The sequence below is a fragment of the Stenella coeruleoalba genome (assembly GCF_951394435.1).
Source record: "Stenella coeruleoalba genome assembly, chromosome: 5".
Taxonomy (NCBI): Eukaryota; Metazoa; Chordata; class Mammalia; order Artiodactyla; family Delphinidae; genus Stenella; species Stenella coeruleoalba.
This window is the reverse complement of record NC_137150.1, coordinates 88,678,290-88,698,586: the sequence shown is the minus strand read 5'-3', so window position 1 is coordinate 88,698,586 and position 20,297 is coordinate 88,678,290. Positions and strand designations below refer to the sequence as shown.

The window sequence follows — 20,297 nt, the reverse complement described above, 5'->3', positions numbered from 1 at the left end:
GTCAATCTGAAAAGGCTACTGTATGATTCCAAATGTATGACATTCTGTAAAGAGGCAGAGCTATGCCGACAGGAAGATCAGTGGTCTGGAGCTGGGGGGAGAAAGTATTCAATAGGTGGAGCACAGAACATTTTTATAGCACAGTGAAACTATTTTGTATGACACTAAAATGATGAGTATGTCATTATACATTGGTCAAAACCCATAGAGTGTACAACACAAAGAATGAACCTTAATATAAACTATGGGCTTTGGGTGACAATGACGGGTCAATGTAGGTTCAACAACTGTGCCTCTCGGGGGCAGGATGTTGATAGTAGAGGAAATGGGGTAGGGAGGAGGGGTGGTATTTGAGAATTCTGTACTTTCTGCTCAATTTTTCTGAAAGCTTAAGACTGCTAAAAAAAAACAAAAATCTATTAACTAAAATAAAACCAAATTACATTCTATATAGCTAGTACTTGAAGCAGCAGTAACAGTCATTTATTGGTAAACCTCAGTACAGAATCCAGACATTCTCATCTGTACTTAAAGCATCAGGCAACATTGAGGATGGCGAGGACAGAGCATAGCAATCATTGGGATGCAAGTCACTTTAACTGTGGGCTCTCCATCATTTATCTCTTTTTTTTTTCATGATTACTAGTAAGGAGTTTGAATCATAATCAAAGACTTCCCAACAACAAAAGTCTAGGACTAGATGGCTTCACTGGTGTATTCTAACAAACATTTTTTTATATTGAGGTAAAATTGGTATATAACATTATGTTACAGGTGTACAACATAGTAATTCGATATTTGTGTACACTACAAAACTGATATAAGTCTAGTTACCATCATTACCATACAATTACCCCCCTTCACACATTTCATCCACACCCCACCCCTTCCCCTCCGCTAACCATTTATTTTGTATTAAGACATGGCCCATCTAAAAGCAATGATGTTCGTATGTCCAAACCAGGTTTCTTCTTCTTCCCCATTGCAATTAATCTTTTCATAATTTTCTTATTCCTATAAAGCAAGTCAGAAAAAAATTTTGGAAAATGGTTAGAATAAGATAGACCATTACATACCAGCCCCTTGAAAATGACCAGTAAAATGAGGAATACCCTTCTGGAGTTTGTGAGTAGTTTGCCCCACAACCCTAGGATGGTGGGTAAAAAGATTTTATGTAATAAGCAAAGGAACAACATTGTCCACTTAATATCAGGGCTCCTATTCTCTAAACTACAATTGGTTCTACTTCCTTTATCTTCATACTCTCCCTTTCCTCCTCACAGCTTCTCCCCACATCCTCTCTCTGTTCACACTACTCTTGGTATTCCCATTAAAAATTAAAAAGAAACAGAGGAGGGAAGGAAGGAAGGAAGGAAGGGAAGACAGAAACAAGCTCCTTTGATATTACTGCCTCAACTAACTGCTATCTCCTCTAGCTCAGGTAGTAGAGATCATCAATATGACCTGTTCCTAGTTTTTCACATGCTCTGCTCCAACTATCACCTGACCCTCTCAACATACTCTCAAAAAGACCGCCAATGGTGTACCAAATTCACACTCCCAGCAACACTGCATTAACCATAATCTTACATGGCCATCTCACTACCAACTATTTCCTTCTGAAACTCTCGACCCGTTGCTTTTTTTCTCATTTATCTCCCAACCTCTAACTGCACTTTTTCAGTCTTCATTGCTCACCTGCCATCGATAAGCTGATTCTCTTTTAAGGTTCTTCTGCAGTCCCTTCTAATTCTTACATATTCTTATGTTCAGTTTGCATGTTAATGACTCCCAAAGATGTTTCTCTCTAACCCATACTTCTCTGAACACTAGACCCATGTGAAGCATGTCCCATGTATCATTCTTTGCCCTTGAACTGAACTTCTGCCTTTCCTCTAATAAGATGGCATTCTGTTCTCTATACTCCTGCAACTCTTACATTTGTCCCATTCCGCTTCAAATTCTTTACCAAGGTCATAAATTACATCTTTCCAAAATTATTATAGTAATCTCTGACGCTCCAATCTAGTCTCTGTCACAAGATTTCAATCTACTTTCTTAAAAAAGAAAAAACCTCAGGACTTCCCTGGTGGTCCAGTGGTTAAGAATCTGCCTTCCAATGTAGGGGATGCAGGATCGATCCCTGGTCTGGGAACTAAGATCCCACATGCCATGGGGCAACAAAGCCCACATGCTCTAGAGCCCGCATGCCACAACTACTGAGTCCGCATGTGCTACAACTACTAAGCCCACACTCCACAGCTAGAAAGAAGCCCACGAGCCTCAACAAAGAGCCCGCACACCGCAATGAAAGATCCTGCATGCCACAGTGAAGAGCCTGTGTGCTGCAGCTAAGACTTGATGCAGCCAAATAAGTAAATATTTTAAAAATATATAACTATAAAAAAATAAAAATCTAATTTCCCTTCACACCCATCTTGCATCACCTCCATCCAATTCTATCACCAAAAGCTGAATTTTGTGCTCATGAGTTCCACGTCTATATAGAACCTAAAGCATAGCTTATGTGTATGCACAATGTGTATTTTCTTGAGTGGAGAAGATGTTGTTATCATTATTTTCTCAAAGAAATCTATGTCCCAAAAGTGACTGAGAAACTATGACCCACAGGATAATATGAGACCTTTAATATAGATATAAAACCTTCAATAGTCTGCTCCTTCCCTTCTCAGACTTATTTGTCAATATAAGCTTCAATCATATTGGCCTATTTGCAATGTAAGTAGGTCATATTCTTCCATGTATTGGTAGGGGCTGTTTTGACTACCAAAATGCCCAAGTTTTTACTTTCTAACTGGTAAACTCTTCCTCAGTACATGTAATCCCTTCTGAAGTTTCCCTAAGTCACTGCAATATAGGTCCTTTCCAGATAGTTTCATAGCATCTCTTACTCATTTTCATCTCAGCATGCTACATGGGTTTTGTCTTACTAATTTTTGTATCCCCAGCTAAGTATCTGACATACGGTGAGAACCTAATTTTTTCTTTCTTAAAACAGATCTCTCTAAAATTGAGGCAGTTAAGGTCTTAACTTGTCAACTACCTTGTTAAGGTTGCTAAGAAGAAGCCACATTTATCTGAGTTCTAATCCACGGCTAAATTTTTTTTTAATTTATTTTATTTATTTTTATTTTTGGCTGCATTGGGTTTCCGTTGCCGCGTGTGGGCTTTTCTCTAGTTGTGACGAGCAGGGGCTCACCGTGCATGGCTTCTCATTGCAGTGGCTTCTCTTGTTGCGGAGCACGGGCTATAGGCTCACAGGCTTCAGTAGTTGTGGCTCACGGGCTCCAGAGCACAGGCTCAGTAGTTGTGGCGCACGGGCTTAGTTGCTCCGCGGCATGTGGGATCTTCCCGGACCAGGGCTCGAACCCGTGTCCCCTGCATTGGCAGGTGGATTCCTAACCACTGCGCCACCAGGGAAGCCCCTGCTAAATTATTTTTGCTTCCTATTTTTGCCTGATCTATATGGCAAATTAAGAAAACAGCATGTTTGCCCTCTGCCTTCTCCTACTAAATTTTTCAGAAACCCATCTAGACATCTATTGTTCTGTGTGTCATATTTAGAAAGATACTTAAGGATTACCTCTTAGCACATTCAGGACATAACATATTATCTTCTAGGTCTGGGGATGGGAAAGTGCAGGCAGGTAACATGAAGAGAGAGATCATCCTCCTGGGAGTGTTAGGCACCCAGGTCTGACCTGCATGGAACTGCAGGCGAACCCAACCTTCTGTGTCTGCCAAGAGTGGTCTGCCATGGACCACACACCACCGGACACCTAGGCAAGGAAAAAGAAGCAAACATAAACTGCTACAATCAGGTAACCGTACCCCAATCCAACCCCTCAGTGAGTCACTCTTGAATCAACTGAATGAGAAGCATGGAAAATGTAGACCAAAAGACAGTGTAATCTAACTTCACAAACTACATAGCACAGAGGACAATAACAATTAACTTTTGGAAAACTTGCTTTGTGTCCAGGATTTTGCTAAGTGACTTACATGTATTAATACATTTATTCTTAAGAACATCATTAATATTTACCTTCTATTTACTTTTCTTATTTACAGGTGAAGTAAGTGAAGCTTACAGTGTTAAAATATCATAATTTTCCCAGAACCAAAACAAGGATCTAGGTATTCTGATTCACAGCCAATTTGCCTAACCATTACATTGTACTGCCTCAACTATAGAAAACAGGCAAAAGGATCTTTTTTAAAAGTCTAAGGAACAATCTAATTGGAGAGATGGGATATTTGAGAGACAACAGAGTAGTAAGTCCTATAGATATCAAGTGTCTGAAATTGAGAGAAAGGAGCAATCACTGTAGGCTTAAATATCTATAAAATCTCCCCAGTCAGACTATAAAATAAGAGTAGAGATGACCACGCTCTTGGATTGGAAGAATTAATATTATTTAAATGGCCATACTACACAAAGCAATCTACAGATTTAACGTGATCCCTATCAAATAACCCATGATTTTTCACAGAACTAAAAAAATAATCCTACAGTTTATACTGAACCATAAAAGACCCAGAATTGCCAAAGCAATCCTGAGGAAAAAGAACAAAGTAGGAGGCATAACCCTCCCAGACTTCAGATAACACTACAAATCTGCAGTAATCAAAACAGCATGAAAAAAAAAAGACAAAACAGCATGGTATTGGCACAAAAACAGACATATGGATCAATGGAACAGAATAGAGAGCCCGGAAATAAACACACACACTATGCTCAATTAATCTTTGACAAAGAAGGCAAGAATATACAATATACAATAGAGAAAAGACATATATAATAGAATATACAACATACAATAGAGAAAAGACATCCTCTTCAGCAAATGGTGTTGGAAAAGTTGGACAGCTGCATGTAAATCAATGACGTTAGAACACATACTCACACCATATACAAAAATAAACTCAAAATGGCTTAAAGACTTAAATATAAGACATGATACTATAAGAGAACATAGGCAAAACATTCTCTGACATAAATTGTAGCAGTGTTTTCTTAGGTCAGTTTCCCAAGGCAAAAGGAATAAAAGCAAAAATAAATAAATGGGGCGTAATCAAACTTACAAGCTTTTGTGCAGCAAAGAAAACCATAAACAAACAAACAAAAAAACTTATGAACTGGGAGAAAATATCTGCAAATGACAAGACCGCCAAAGGCTTAATTTCTGAAATATACAAACAGTTCATAACAAAAAGACAAACAACCCAGTCAAATAATGGGCAGAATACCTAAATAGACATTTCTCCAAAGAAGACGTACAGGTGACCAACGGGCACATGAAAAGATGCTCAATACCACTAATTATTAGAGAAATGCAAATCAAAACTACACTGAGGTACCACCTCACACCATACAGAACGGCCATCATTAAAAAGTCTACAAATAACAAATGCTGGAGAGGATGTGGAGAAAAGGGGGAACCCTCCTACACTGTTGGTGGGAATGTAAATTGGTATAGCCACTATGGAGAACAGTACAGAGTTCCTTAAAAAACTAAAAACAGAGCTACCATGTGATCCAGCAGTCCCACTCCTGGGCATATATCTGGAGAAAAACATGGTTCGAAAGAATACATGCACCCCAGTGTTCATTGCAGAGCTGTTTACAATAGTCAAGACATGGAAGCAACCTAAATGTCCACTGACAGACAAAAAAGATGTGGCATATATACACAATGGAGTATTAGCCATAACAAAGAATGAAACAATGCCATTTGCAGCAACATGGATGTACCTAGAGATTATCATACTAAGTAAGTCATAAATAGAAAGATAAATACCATATGATATCACTTACATGTGGAATCTAAAATATGACACAAATGAACTTATCTACAAAACAGAAACAGACACACAGACATAGAGAACACAGACTTGTGGTTGCCAAGGGTGAGGAGGTGTGAGAGGGATGGATTGGGAGTTTGGGATTAGCAGATGCAAACTATTATACACAGAATGGATGAAAAACAAGGCCTTACTGTATAGCACATGGAACTATATTCAATATCCTGTGATAAACCATATGGAATAGAATATGAAAAAGAATATATACGTATATGTATAACTGAGTCACTTTGCTGTACAGTAGGAATTAACACAACATTGTAAATCAACTATACTTCAATAAAATAAATTTAAAAAAATAAATTTTAAAAGAGTAATTTAAAGAATGTGGCTAGGCACACTCCTGGATCCCAGTAGGTGCTTGATAACTGCTGAATGAAGAGGAACTAAAAGGATGAATAGGGCTTCCCTGGTGGTGCAGTGGTTAAGAATCTACCTGCCAATGCAGGGGACACAGGTTCAAGCCCTGGCCCAGGAAGATCCCACATGCCACGGAGCAACTAAGCTCATGCACCACAACTGCTGAGCCTGTGCTCTAGAGCCCACGAGCCACAACTTCTGAGCCTGCGTGCCACAACTACTGAAGCCCGCACACCTAGAGCCCGTGCTCTGCAGCAGGAGAAGCCACCACCACAAGGAGAAGCCTGAGCACTGCCACAAAGAGTAGCCCTGGATCGCAGCAACTAGAGATCGCCTGCCCGCAGCAACGAAGACCTAATGCAGCCAAAAATAAATAAGTTAATTAATAATAGAAAAAGAGGATCCAGAACACCTCTGGAAATGGGATGGAGAGAGGAAAAGAATTCAAGCCAAAAAAGAGAATGACTTTGTGCTGGCCTGAGGTAGGGTCTGATGGAAATGAAAACAGAAATATCAAAGAGTGGAGCAGGAATTGGAGAAAGATGGGGCTAAGTTATTCTCGAGATTTCTCAAGAGGACAGGGGCCCCAAATATTTTAATTATCATTGCCTACTTTTAGGATACCAAGTTGTATTTCATAAGCCTCACAATCATTCTATCAAGTATAATAGCTGAAATCTTCATTTTATAAATCAGGATACCAGGGTTTATGCTGAGTAACTGGCCAATGTCACATACCTAGGAAGTGGTAAGACGAGGGTTTGAACCATGGTCATTTTAATTAATTCTTCCGATCCAATAGAAAGGGGAAGACCTCAGGCGGTGGCTGACCACATTACCAGATTATGCTTTCTTCCCACCTTGGATCTGTGCTTAGCGATGAGAAAGTGTCCCCACTCAGCCACCTGGCTCAGAGAGCCATTCAGGCAAAACTTGGCTTTGTATCAATCACAAGATAAGCCCTCTATGAACCTAACGTCCCATCTGCAGATATTTTAATAACGCTTTCCCTTTAACTACCATCAGTATTGGACTAATAAAAGTGTGCCTTTTTTCTCTGGCATGGTAACCATTTTTTAATGTTGATCTTACCGGAAGCTTGCGGCAGAAAGCACTCAACAGAGGTAGGCAGGGGACGTGAATTTACAGCCTTAGGTTGAACAGCTCTTGCAGCAATTCTTGACCATGCTGCCAACATGGCTGCCTGAGCTGAAGTTATCACTTCAACCATGTTAGTCCTTTCCTCATTCTCACTCATCTTCCTTTTCTGAACACTTGCTGTCTTGGTCACCGTCTTGTGTTTCCCTGGACATGACTGCAATCTGGCCTCCCGTGATGATTCAGGAATATACTGCAAATGGAATTCACGATGAGTATGCAGGGAAGCGTCACTGCCCCAAGGACATTTGGGTTGATTTTATCATTCTTCGTACATTGACCTGTGTATGTCAGTGTGGGAAGGGTTTAGGAATATTAGTTCCCTCAGAGCAGTGGTTCTTAACTGAGAGAAACTTTGATTGTCAAAACTGTGTGTAGGGGGAGGGAGATCACTGACAGACTGTGGGTAGAATCCATAGATATTTAGGCTACTAAACATCCTAAAATGCACAGGACAAGCCCCAGGACAAAAAGAAATTAATTGGCTGGAAATGTCAATTGTCTTGGTTGAGAAACCTTGCCACCATATAGAGATGGTGAAGAGGAGGAAAAATTCACAATCAGAACTTACATCACGACACTCCTCACTCACCTGATCTTTTTCAGGATAAGCATGTTTCTGGAGTCTCAGATAAACCTCTATTTTCTAAGGAAATTAAGAAGGGAAATAAAAATTAAAACCTGCAAACTTCCGTGGTGGCACAGTGGTTAAGAATCTGCCTGCCAATACAGGGGACATGGGTTCAATCCCTGGTCCAGGAAGGTCCCACATGCCGTGGAGCAACTAATTCCCTGCACCACAACTACTGAGCCTATGCTCTAGAGCCCCAGGCCCACAACTACTGAAGCCCACATGCCACAACTACTAAGCCTGCACACCTAGAGCCCATGCTCCACAACAAGAGAAGCCACCGTAATGAGAAGTCCATGCACCACAATGAAGACCCAAAAATAAATAAATAAATTTAAAATTAATTAATTAAAAATTAATTTCAAAAATTAAAAGCTGGCAGAGCTCCCATACTTGTTACAAGCACCAGAGATTCCTACGAGTGCACTCACCTGACCATCGGTACTCAAATTAAGTTGTTGGCACCATTTCCGCAAAGTGTCCCGACTCACGTTGTTAATTGGAGGCAATATGGTTGGCAAGGGATAAATTGGTTTACTACAACTAGATGTTGGGCAAGCTTTGAACTGTTCATCTGTTTGAGGAGGATGAACTGAGAAAAGAAGAGAACCAAAGTAGTAATAATGTAATATTTGTAAATTCTTTAAAATTTTACGAAGTTCTCACTTATCTCTCATAACCCAATTTGTACATATACATATCAACTATTTTTCTTCATCTTACAAATAAGGTAATAGATTCAGGAGTTAAAGGACTTGCCCAAGATCACACCACCATTAAAATGGCAGAACTGGGACTCAAATACACATTTTGAAATTCTAAATTCCACTTTTTTTACACTACCTATAGCAACCTGCTTTTTGCAGCCATAAACAACCACCTGGATAGAACATTACATTGGATTGCTCCTCCAAAATGTGTAGATGTTGGACCACAAAATATCTGTCCCTACAGAAATAATTAAAACCACCCCATCCAACAATGGTCCTCCATTCTGTCAACCTGCCTCATTTTTCTCTACAGAGAAAATGTACCTTGTCTCACATCACTTTGCTTAACTTATCACTGTCTACTTTATCTGGAAGCCCTCGTTATTTGCCCCCAAAATAAAATCATTCTGAAAATACTTATTCAATGCCTTCATATGAAGCCCTGATACAAAGGATCATATTAAGAGCTGCTAGATATTTGATCAACAATTGCTCACCAAGCAAAAGACTAGATGCTTTTCAAAATGATTTAGTCTCCCAAATACCATCTGATCTTATATGTGGAATCTAAAAAGGCTGAACTCAGGAACGGAGAGTAGATTGGTGGTTGCCAGGAATTGGGAGTAGGGGAAATGGGAAGATATTGATCAAAGGGTACAAATTTTCAGTTATGAGTAAGTTCTAGGGATCTAATGTATAGCATGGTGACTACAGTTAATCGTATAATGTATGCTTAAAAATTGAGAAGACAGTAAATCTTAAAATGTTCTCACCACAGTGGGGGAAAAGTTAACTAAGTGAGGTGATGGATGTGTTAATTAGCCTTATTTTGGTAATCGTTTTGCAATATATATGTACGTCAATCATCACCCTGTACACCTTAAAATTACACCATGTTTTATGTGTCAGTTGTATCTCAAAAAAGCTCGAAATAAAAGAAAATGAAAAAAGCTCGGAATGATTTGGTTTTCATAAGAAGTATGTAAAAATGGAAAGAAGATTGAGCTTCATGGGTTGGGAATTTGAGCTCACATCTAGCTGCCGCATGAGGTCATGCTCTGTCCAAAGCACTCCACATGCCTAGTTTTTTGGGTTTTTGTTTTGCTTTTGTTTTTGTTTTTGTTTTTGCGGTACGCGGGCCTCTCACTGTTGTGGCCTCTCCCGTTGCAGAGCACAGGCCCCGAACGCGCAGGCTCAGTGGCCATGGCTCACGGGCCCAGCCGCTCTGCGGCATGTGGGATCTTTCCGGACCGGGGCACGAATCTGTGTCCCCTGCATCGGCAGGCGGACTCTCAACCACTGCGCCACCAGGGAAGCCCACATGCCTAGTTTTTGTGTCTTTTTAAAAGCAAGACAGTAATGGTGCTTAGCAAATGAGCAGTATGAGAGTTTGAGAAATCTCCTACCACAGATAATCAAGGTGAGATTTAAGCTGGGTGTTGCATAGTTAAAGGACAGGGGAAGAAGAATCTTCCAGAGCTGGAGGAGCAGCAAACTGAGCTCACCCTGTTGTTCTCATACCTTGGTTATCTGGACTCAGTGACTCCACTTTGACTTCTGAAGTTGAAGAAACACTTGGTTCCGTTAGATGGTCTTCAACAATTTCCTCATTAACTGGAATCAATGTAAGAACCATATTTTCTTCACCTAAGACCTCTTCAAAGAAATTCTGGAAAAGCAAGGCTCAATCATTGATTCTCATTTAATGCTGTACAACTAACATATTTACTTTCATGGCACAACTAATGAATAAGAGAAGCCAATAGCTGGATGGAGAGACTGAGATTCCCTGAATTTGGTATTGATTCATAGGTCCTTTATTAGATGGGAAAAACAATGAGGAAATGGGCAAAAGCAGATTTACATGTGGATGATAAGAGGAAATTAAAGCATAGATCTTGGGTTTGGGGAAACCATTTCCTTCATGGCCTTCCTCTCCATCAGTTAAAACACCAAATACTTTCATTTTATCTCCTAAATCTGTGTAGAAGGTGTTTCTGCCTTTTCATCTTCTGTTGCATGATTCACGTTATCATCACTGGCAGGATCAGTAATCTCCTGTGATTCCAATCCATTCTGGCTCCTTTCTGCAGACTGCTCTCCTGCTTGTTCAAAATACTTCAGTTAAAAGACAAAACTCCCTGGTGTAGCCTGTAAGTTCTTGAACAGCCGGGCCCCCTGCCTGCCTTTCCAGCTTAAGAGCCCTGAGCTTTCTGAGCTTCAGCCATACCAACCTTGTTTCAGCCCCACGACCGGAGGGGAGCAAAGGTATCTGTCTTACCCTCCATTGCTATCGCAGGGCTTACACAGTGCCCAGCACAGAGTGGACGCTCAGTGTTCTTTTAACAATTTCATGAATGAAAGATAAAATGGATAGGTAGGAAGGAACTGATATTTACTGATTTTGTACAGTCCTCATGCACTGTGCCAGGAGCTTTTTGTATTTCTCATTTAATCCTATAACATACTTGTAGTAATTTATTAGTTTTCATATTTTAGAAATTAGGCAACTGAGGCTCAGAAATTAAATGACCAATAACATAGAGTCACATATGCTTAAGTTTCTAGCTTTTCCTCTCCAATCCAAGGGTGAATAAACTCCATTCCAGCTCAATTGCAATATTCTTTTCTCTGAACAGCTAAGTGTATCCGATGCGGCCAGGCCAGTCCCCGTCCCCCCACTCCCCGCCCGCCCGTCCCTCCGCAGCCGGTTTAAATCTCTTCAAAGACTTCCCCTTGCTCTGCACTTTAGCTAGCAAAAAGGATTTTGCCTTTGTACACCACTTTTTCAAAGCACTCCAGGAAACATTTCACTGGTCAGCTTAAAAAAAAAAAGGACATTATATTGGGAGAGTATCACTCCACTCAAGAGGTAAGCAGCTATATGACTTGCCCATAATCATATACTTCATATTGGCCAATTCAGTTCTCTAGCCCGGTATAGTGGCCCCTGCAAATACCTATGAAACCTACTCAATTTATATTTTCCTCTAGTCCAGGACTACCCAAACCTAGTCAGGAAACCCTTTGGTACCAAGGACATTGGGAGTAGGTTTGCTTCTTACTCCTGGGGGAAAGAAACCTACTAGTCACGTCACTTTCTGACCTTATCCACGTTACCCTTTTCACTTTCTTTTTACGGCAGCTCTCCATTTCTTTACCGTTTTATCTTGCCCAGCTACAACATGTCTTTCTACAAAATAAATATCTTACTTTGAACTAGGAACAGAAATATTTAGTTTCTCCTTTTTTACTTTCACCCAAGTTGTATACCGCAATCACATGAAAGAAAAGTAATAATTCGCTTGCAAAGGGAGGATTCTCAGATAGAGATGTCTTACATCCAGAAAGACGGAAATATAAGTGAGCTCTAGAAAGGCTTTAAAAAGTGAATCTGTGGGAAAATAAATGAAATTCAAACCAAACTTACCTTCTCACAATTTGGGTGTGCCATTCCAAGGAACTCTCAGAGAAAGGCAGAGCCAGCAATGTTAAGGATATCTGTAATTTAATCCTCTTAACCTGAGGTTTCTAGTCCAATTTCTCCTTTTATAAGCAAATGTCTCCTACTTCCTGTTTTCCAGAAGAGCTGTCTTCCTTCCTCCTCTTTTTCCCCCTCCCTTGTTATCTGACAGTGTGATAATTTCATCAGTTTTATACCCAGGCTTGTCTATTAGGCAAGAGTTAAGTTATTGGGTAATTAATATCACTCCTGATTTTTAAAAAAATTTTTGGGTTTTATTCCTTTAAGGTGAGAGTTAGGTGAAACTTGAAAATGACAAACACTTGTTGACAAGTTACAAACAAATAAACAATCTTTGTAAACAATATTGGTGATGGATTGAATGATGCTTTGTGGAGGGAATAGAAGTTCAAAGGTATTTTATAACTGATTTATGCCCATGGGTGTTTCACTCACTGGGAGATTAGATTTAGATTGTAGGGACTGGATAACATGATCTCTTCTGGATCTAGATCTAAACACAGGTTTTAAGCCTGCAATAATGGCGAGCTGAGTCGAAGGGAAAGGTTTGGCTATTCAGAATAAGAACAGCAGAAGCCATAATGCTAAGGCAAGTGATGTACTAATGAATGCAGGAGAAGGAACTGCAAAAACTTGGGAATTGCTGGAGGATAATGTTGGGGGCAGGATGTGATGAGACAGGAGGTAGGAAAAGTCACAGATGTTTTTATAGGTCACTCTAAAGGAGCCAGAGTTTCTAAAGGAAAATATATTCACAAACAGTATGGCAACTCTGACATTCGTTGGTCTCACGATGGGCTTTCTCTTCCCCTAGGTAAATGGTCTGGTCCATCAGTCTCAGGACCCAGGGAGCCGAGATCAGTTTAACTTAAATATTATATTTTATTCAAAGTGCAAGGGCTCTGCCTCAGTTTGCTGAAGAACTGGTTGGAAAATTAAACTATGAGACTCTACCCCAGACCTTCAGAATCAGATCCTTAAGGGCAGGACCCAGAAATCTGTGCTTCAACCAGCCCTCAGGGTTGTTCTTATGCACCTAAAAGTCTGTAAACATTGGCTAGATCAGGGTGTGACCAAATGGTTTTGGATTAGGCAGATAATGCTTGGAATCCTGGCTCCTCCCTTCCAAGATGGAAACTGAATTGGCCCATAGAGATTCAGCCAAGAAAACACTCCATCTCCCCACTTGGGTGTGGCCCCTACTTACAGGCTTTTTCTGGATGATTTAGAAGGGAGTTGACCTGGTAACCTGAACAGTTTGATTCCAGTGCCTTAGGTTAGGATGGGACTTCAAGTGGGAAGACCATTCATTACCATATTTCTTTTCTTAGCATTTATTACAATATAATTATCTTATTTATTTTCTTGGGTTTTCCCCTCTGTTTTTTTAAAATATTATATTATGGGAAAGTTCAAACATATAAAAGCAGACAGTTCACAGTGTATACCTATATCAAATCATCACAATGTACACTTTAAACATCTTAGAATTTTATTTGTCAATTATATCTCAATAAAGCTGAAAAAAAAGAATAAAAGAAGACAGTAATATCACCAGCCCTCATGGATCCATCATCCAGCTTTGAACAACTATCGACTCTCAGCCAATCTGTTTTCATCTAAACCACCACCTATTCCCCCTCTCTTGGGTTATTTTAAAAGAAATACCAGACTTCATAGTTTTCATTCATAAATTCGGGGGGGGAAAAAGACTTTTTCCAACTATAGTTACAATATCTTTTTCATATCTAAAAATAATTTAAAATAATTTTTTAATATTATTGCACTATTCAGTCTCTTTAAACATCCAGCAGTATTTAAATATGCAATTATCTCATACTCTCATTTTCTTGTTTTAACAATCTGTTGGAATCACATAAGGGCTACACACCGTGATTAGATATGTGCCTTAATATAAAATAGATAAGGACCTACCGTATAGCACAGGGCATGTTTCTCAAAACTCTGTAATGACCTATATGGGAAAAGAATCTAAAAAACAGTGGATATGGGAATTCCCTGGCAGTCCCGTGGTTAGGACTCTGCACTTCCACTGCAGGGGACACGAGTTCAATTCCTGGTAGTGGAACTAAGATCCCGAAAGCTGCGCAGCGTGGCCAAAAAAACAAAACAAAAAAGAGTGGATATATATATGTATAACTGATTCACTTTGCTGTAGAACAGAAACTAACACAACATTTTAAATCAACTATACTCCAATAAAAAATTTTTTTAAAAAAGGATATGTGCCTTAAATTTTCTTTTCGTTTTTCTTCTTCTTTTTTTTTTGGCCACGCTGCACGTGGGATATTAGTTCCCTGAGCAGACCAGGGATCCAACCCCAGGCCCTAGTCAGGGAGAGCACGGAGTCCTAATCACTGGACCGCCTGGGAATTCCCACCTTAAATTTTCTTCAATCTGTAAATTCTCCCTCCATCTTTTATTTTCCTCACAAATTTTGTTTTTGTTCTTATTATTGCTTAAAGAATTGTGTGAATTTCCTGTAGTTTTATACCTAGGTTTTGCTAATTTCATTTGTACTTCCACTTTAAGCTAGTCTTCTATCCTCTGCATTTATTGTAAATGAGCTTGATCAGGCTTCCCTGGTGGCGCAGTGGTTGAGACTCCGCCTGTCAATACAGGGGACACGGGTTCGTGCCCCGGCCCGGGAAGATCCCACATGCCGCAGAGCGGCTGGGCCTGTGAGCCATGGCCCGCTGAGCCTGCGCTTCCGGAGCCTGTGCTCCGCAGTGGGAGAGGCCACAACAGTGAGAGGCCCGCGTACCGCAAAAAAAACAAAAACACTCTTTCCCTTTCTCTTCACTCATTTGACTCCGCATTCTTTAAACTTATTTTTTTAACTTATTTTTAATTCAAGTATATCTGACATATAACATTGTGTAAATTTAAGGTGTACGTGTTAATTTGATACATCTGTATATTGTAATACTGTTGCCATTGTAGCTATAATTAGCATTCTATCCTGTTCTTTAAGTGTAAATGCCAGTTTCCTGTAGTGACCCTAAAAGAGTTTACTCCTGTTATTCTCTTATTCCTTTTCTTCATAGAATTTCTTTAAATCTGTATATATTTGAAATTTTGATTGTTTAACTTCATCTCCCCAGTTAGACAGCAGGCTCCAGAGAGCAATGGTATAACCTAGAGCATTGCACTGTATCTGGCTCAGAACAGAGGCTCAATCAATGCTGGTTATTCATCCTGCATCAGCCTCTATTCCCTGCCCCCCACACCATGCCACCAACTCCCTTTTGAGTAGATGGTCCTCTCTGTGCTGCTGCTCTAATGGATATGTTATAAATGCTGATAACGGACTGACCTGGCTCTCTCCTGTCAGACTGTGACATTGTGAAGTTCTCAGACTCACCTTTATTCTCCCCATGCTCAGCTCAGTGCCTGGTTTAGAGAAGGCTCTTAATAAGGTACAACAAAGGACTCAAATCATATTACACCAATTTCAGTTTAGGGCTCAGTATATACCTAAGAGCTGAAAAGCAGCCACTAAATGGATGTTAAGCTATTAAAAATAACCTAGACTGTAGGGTAGAGATTTTAAAAAGAAAAAAAATTGTTTATGTATACTTTGATTCTAATATTATTCCAATAATAGAGAATAGTTCTGAAATAAAAATGCATTACCTATTTCAAATATATTTTATTTACCATATTGTAAGTTAAATATTTAAATACATTGTATTTTTTTGTTTAGATAAATGTTTTTCAAAATTTTTCTTTTTTTTTTTTTTAAATCAAAGGAACATGCTCTGTAATAGTAAATGTTCATGGAGCACCAACATGTAACAGATAAAAGTGGAGCAACTCTGGTTGAAAAATAAAAAACCATAAGACATCCCCACAGAACCCTCAGGTGCTGAGAAACAGTTTGGAAACTATGGTTCGGTATCACTCTCATGTGGAAGGGACAGCTACTGAGTTCTTCAGTTTTCTGAGGAGGAAGATAAAAGATGCACTCTGAAAGATGTTCCCAACTTTGCCACATCCTTCATTTCAAGAAATTCCCACTTCCAAGCACTACTGAAAATTCAATTCTACTTTAGAACGGTAGTTACAGATCTTTGTCTTCTGATCAAGAATAAATGAGCATTTTTGCTTTTTTTTTTTTTTTCTGAAAAAAATATCTCTTCTCTATCATGAAGCAACAGTCACAATTAGGAGAATCTTAAATTCAGAATCCAGACAAGTAAGGTCTATCCTCTGTTCTGTATGACTCAGAAGATGTGGTTAGGACAGAGCATGGCAGTCAGGGGAGATGAGGTGGGAAGGACAATTTTGTTGCTGTTGTTTTGCGGTACACGGGCCTCTCACTGCTGTGAGAGCACAGGCTCCGGACGCGCAAGCTCAGCGGCCATGGCTCACGGGCCCATACGCTCCGCGGCATGTGGGATCTTCCCGGACCGGGGCACGAACCCATGTCCCCTGCATCGGCAGGCGGACTCTCAACCACTGCGCCACCAGGGAAGCCCAGTTCAACTTTTTGAACACAACTTTTTATTCTGTCTAGTTCCTTTCCTTTCTGGTTGAATAGTTTTTCTGTCTCCTTTTCCCCACCTAACTCCTAAAACACTGATGTCCCATGAGGTTGCATTTCTCTATTCTTGATCATGTTTCATGCTTTTCTAGAGCAGCTTCATCCATTTTTCCAATTTCAACTTCCACCTACATGCTGACGACTCCCATATATGTATTTCTAGCCCAATCTTTTTGCCTGCCTTACTGACCCAAGTTTTGGCATATCAGGCTATGCACTTCAAACTTAGTAAGAAGTAAACTCAGTGACATCCTTACCAACGTTCACCTCCTTTGGTATTTCTTCTTGAGATGTGTTATCATCCACCCAGTCATCTAAAGGCAGAAACGTAACAACTACTTAAAACACCCCTTCTCCTTAAACTCCAATAGGTCAAAGTCCTGTGGAGTCAAACATGTACACATCTTGCTTGATTTTGCCTCTCCTATAATTCTACTGCCATTGCCTTATTTCTTGTCTAAAGCATCTCTAACCCGTTATTGAAATCTCTCACTGATCAGATTACCTCCCAGCCAACCTATCCTGTCTTTTTTTAATTGAAGTATAGTTGATTTACAATGTTGTGTTAGTTTCAGGTGTACATCAAAATGATTCAGTTTTATACACACACACACACACACACACACACACACACACATTCTTTTTCAGATTCAACCCATTCTGTGTGGTTTTTTTTGTTTGTTTTTTTTTTTTTTGTCTCCATCAGGTCTTAGTCGCAGCCCGTGGGCTCTTCCTTGCAGCGGCATGAGGGCTCCAGAGTGCGTAGGCTTAGTTGCCCCGTGACATGTGGGATTTTAGTTTCGCGACTGAGCATCTAACCCGTGTCCCCTGCATTGGAGGGCAGATCAGGGAAATCCTTAACCCATTCTTTTTTCTTAATTTATTTATTTTTAATTTTATTTAGTTATTTTTTTTGGTTGTATTGGGTCTTTGTTGCTGCACGTGGGCTTTCTCTAATTGCAGAGAGTGGGGGCTACTCTTCGTTGCAGTGCACGAGCTTCTCATTGCAGTGGCTTTTCTTGTTGTGGAGCACGGGCTCTAGGCGAGGGGGCTTCAGTAGTTGTGGCACACGGGCTTAGTTGCTTTACAGCATGCGGGATGTTCTTGGACCAGGGATTGAACCCGTGTCCCCTGCATTGGCAGGTGGATTCTTAACCACTGCGCCACGAAGGAAGTCTCCCAACCCATTCTCGATGACGCTTGATGTATGTTACCTCAAGTTGAGTTTCATAACTAGGGAATTTAGTGTCTGTGCTGTGCGCACCAGGGTGAGATAGGAAGCAGTTTTATTTATTTATTTTTAATGAAATTACTCTATTTATTTATTTATTGGCCGCACTGCGTAGCATGCAGGGTCTTATTTCTCCGACCAGGGATCGAACCTGCTCCCCTTGCAGGGGAAGTGCAGAGTCTTAACCACTGGACCACCAGAGAAGTCACAGAAAGTAGTTTTAGAGGTTTAGAATTGGCGTCCCCACTGTGATAGCTCTTATCCCACAGGCCAAGGATCCAATGAGGTGGTTACTTCATCTGTCAAGTATATCAATTCCAATTATACATTCAGAGACTGAGAAAATGATCCCTGGGTGTCTTCATAAAAACAGTGGGCCTACTGGAGCTAGACTTTAGCCAGGACTCAGCTATTATGGGGCTGCTTTAAGCCCCCAACCTAACAAAAAGGGGGTCATGATGATAACTTGGGTATCAAAGTCAATTCAGATCCTGTGTCCAATAGTCTTTAAAATGTCTCATTTCTCTTTTCCAGTGTACAGTCACATCGTTAAATGCCTATACATCCCTTTGGAGAAAGACGGGGGAATAATTATAAGAAATACTTGTTATCGGGGCCTCCCTGGTGTCGCAGTGGTTGAGAGTCCGCCTGCCAATGCAGGGGACACGAGTTCGTGCCCCGGTCTGGGAAGATCCCACATGCCGCGGAGCGGCTGGGCCCGTGAGCCATGGCCGCTGAGCCTGCGCGTCCGGAGCCTGTGCTCCGCAATGGGAGAGGCCACAACAGTTAGAGGCCCACTTACCTCAAAAAACAAAACAAAACAAAACAAACAAACAAACAAAAAAAGATGAACATTATTTATCTCAATACTTCAAAATAGAGTATGGAGAGAGTAATGTATGGTAGTAGACACTAAGAATAATATCCTCCCCTTCTCTATCTGTCTGCTTTCTCTGGCCTTGCTTTATACCCAAATTAGGCAAAATGATTCAACGTAAGAATTATGATTTTGTAGCATTAATGTCTTCCCAACAAGTGACTTTTAAAAAAAAATGCATGTTTACACAATCTCTCATAAATTGTTTATTTTTTCTGGAGAGAATGAGAGGGAAATAAAAGTTAATAAAAGGATTCACATTCCCGTCTTTGTTCTGAGCAGCACAAATTCCCAGTTTGCTAACCTTGCTGTCACTACTCAAATTATGTTGTTGGCACCAACTACCCAAAGTGTTCAAGACAGCCCATCCATAGGAGGCAGACTGCTCGGCTAGGGAAGTATTCTATACGGGGCAACTTAACATTGAAGAACAGAAGCTAAGAAAGAGTTTAATAAAATAGTCATAAAGAGCATTTGCATAGACTGTCAATTTATGAAGTATATTATATATATTATCTCATTAATTCTTATAATCCTGTGAGATAAATATTATGATCACTGCTATTCAGGTAACAGATACTCAATATCAACCATCTACTAAAATAGCACATCTGGTCTCAAACCTAGGTCTTAGACTTCTTACTTCCTTAATCTTGGCAGGTCATTAATACTTTGCGCAACATACATGTGTGTCATCTTTTTTGTTTCTGTAGTCCCCACTCACAGGTCATATCTTTGCATTAGATTGTAGTTGAGTTATATTAACCATCTAGGGCAATGAAGTCTTAGAATTTAACACAGTTGACTGTCATCTTCATTTCCGAATACCTTCCACACTACATACAACCCACCTGCATTCCATTATTGCCTTCTGCTACTTTGCAGAACTCCTTACACACTGCATTCTACTTAAGGCTAGATATTTTCTTACAGAGGAACGTACTTAAATGTATTCTTCTTGTAAGAAACATAACTATCCCTAACACATTACAACACAATACCAAATATCATTTTTCTAGAGTTAGTCTCTCCTGTTGGACCTGCAACAAGCTGCTTTTCCCATTGCTCACTGACCCGGAAAACTCATCAAAATCCCTAAAGGATTTTTGCTGCAGAAGGTGACATGCTGATTCTAAATTTATATATAAAGAACTCCTCAAGCGCAATAATAAGAAAACAATCCCCCTCAACCCCGCTGCCAAAAAAAGAGCAAAATACTTTAACAGCCATTCCATCAAGAAGCTATATGGAGGGCAAATTAATATCACAATTAAGATACCACTATACACCTATTAGAATAGCTAAAATTAAAGTCTGATCATATCAAGTGTTGATGAGGATATCATACGTTTCTGGTGAGAATGCAATATGTCACCACCATTTTGGAAAACTG

The 20,297-nt window shown here is 40.0% G+C and overlaps 1 protein-coding gene across 1 annotated transcript; it reads right to left on the bottom strand.

Annotated features, from left to right (window-relative positions):
* Positions 1–905: 905 nt before the first annotated feature.
* On the bottom strand, positions 906–12,199 carry DPPA2 (developmental pluripotency associated 2; the record flags this gene model as incomplete). Its single annotated transcript, XM_079923029.1, has 7 exons — positions 906–1,014; positions 3,605–3,800; positions 7,339–7,597; positions 7,997–8,050; positions 8,467–8,627; positions 10,267–10,414; positions 12,176–12,199. 7 exons carry the CDS (start codon positions 12,197–12,199, stop codon positions 906–908), a joined length of 951 nt encoding a protein of 316 aa, XP_079779155.1.
* Between the last annotated feature and the right edge of the window lie 8,098 nt (positions 12,200–20,297).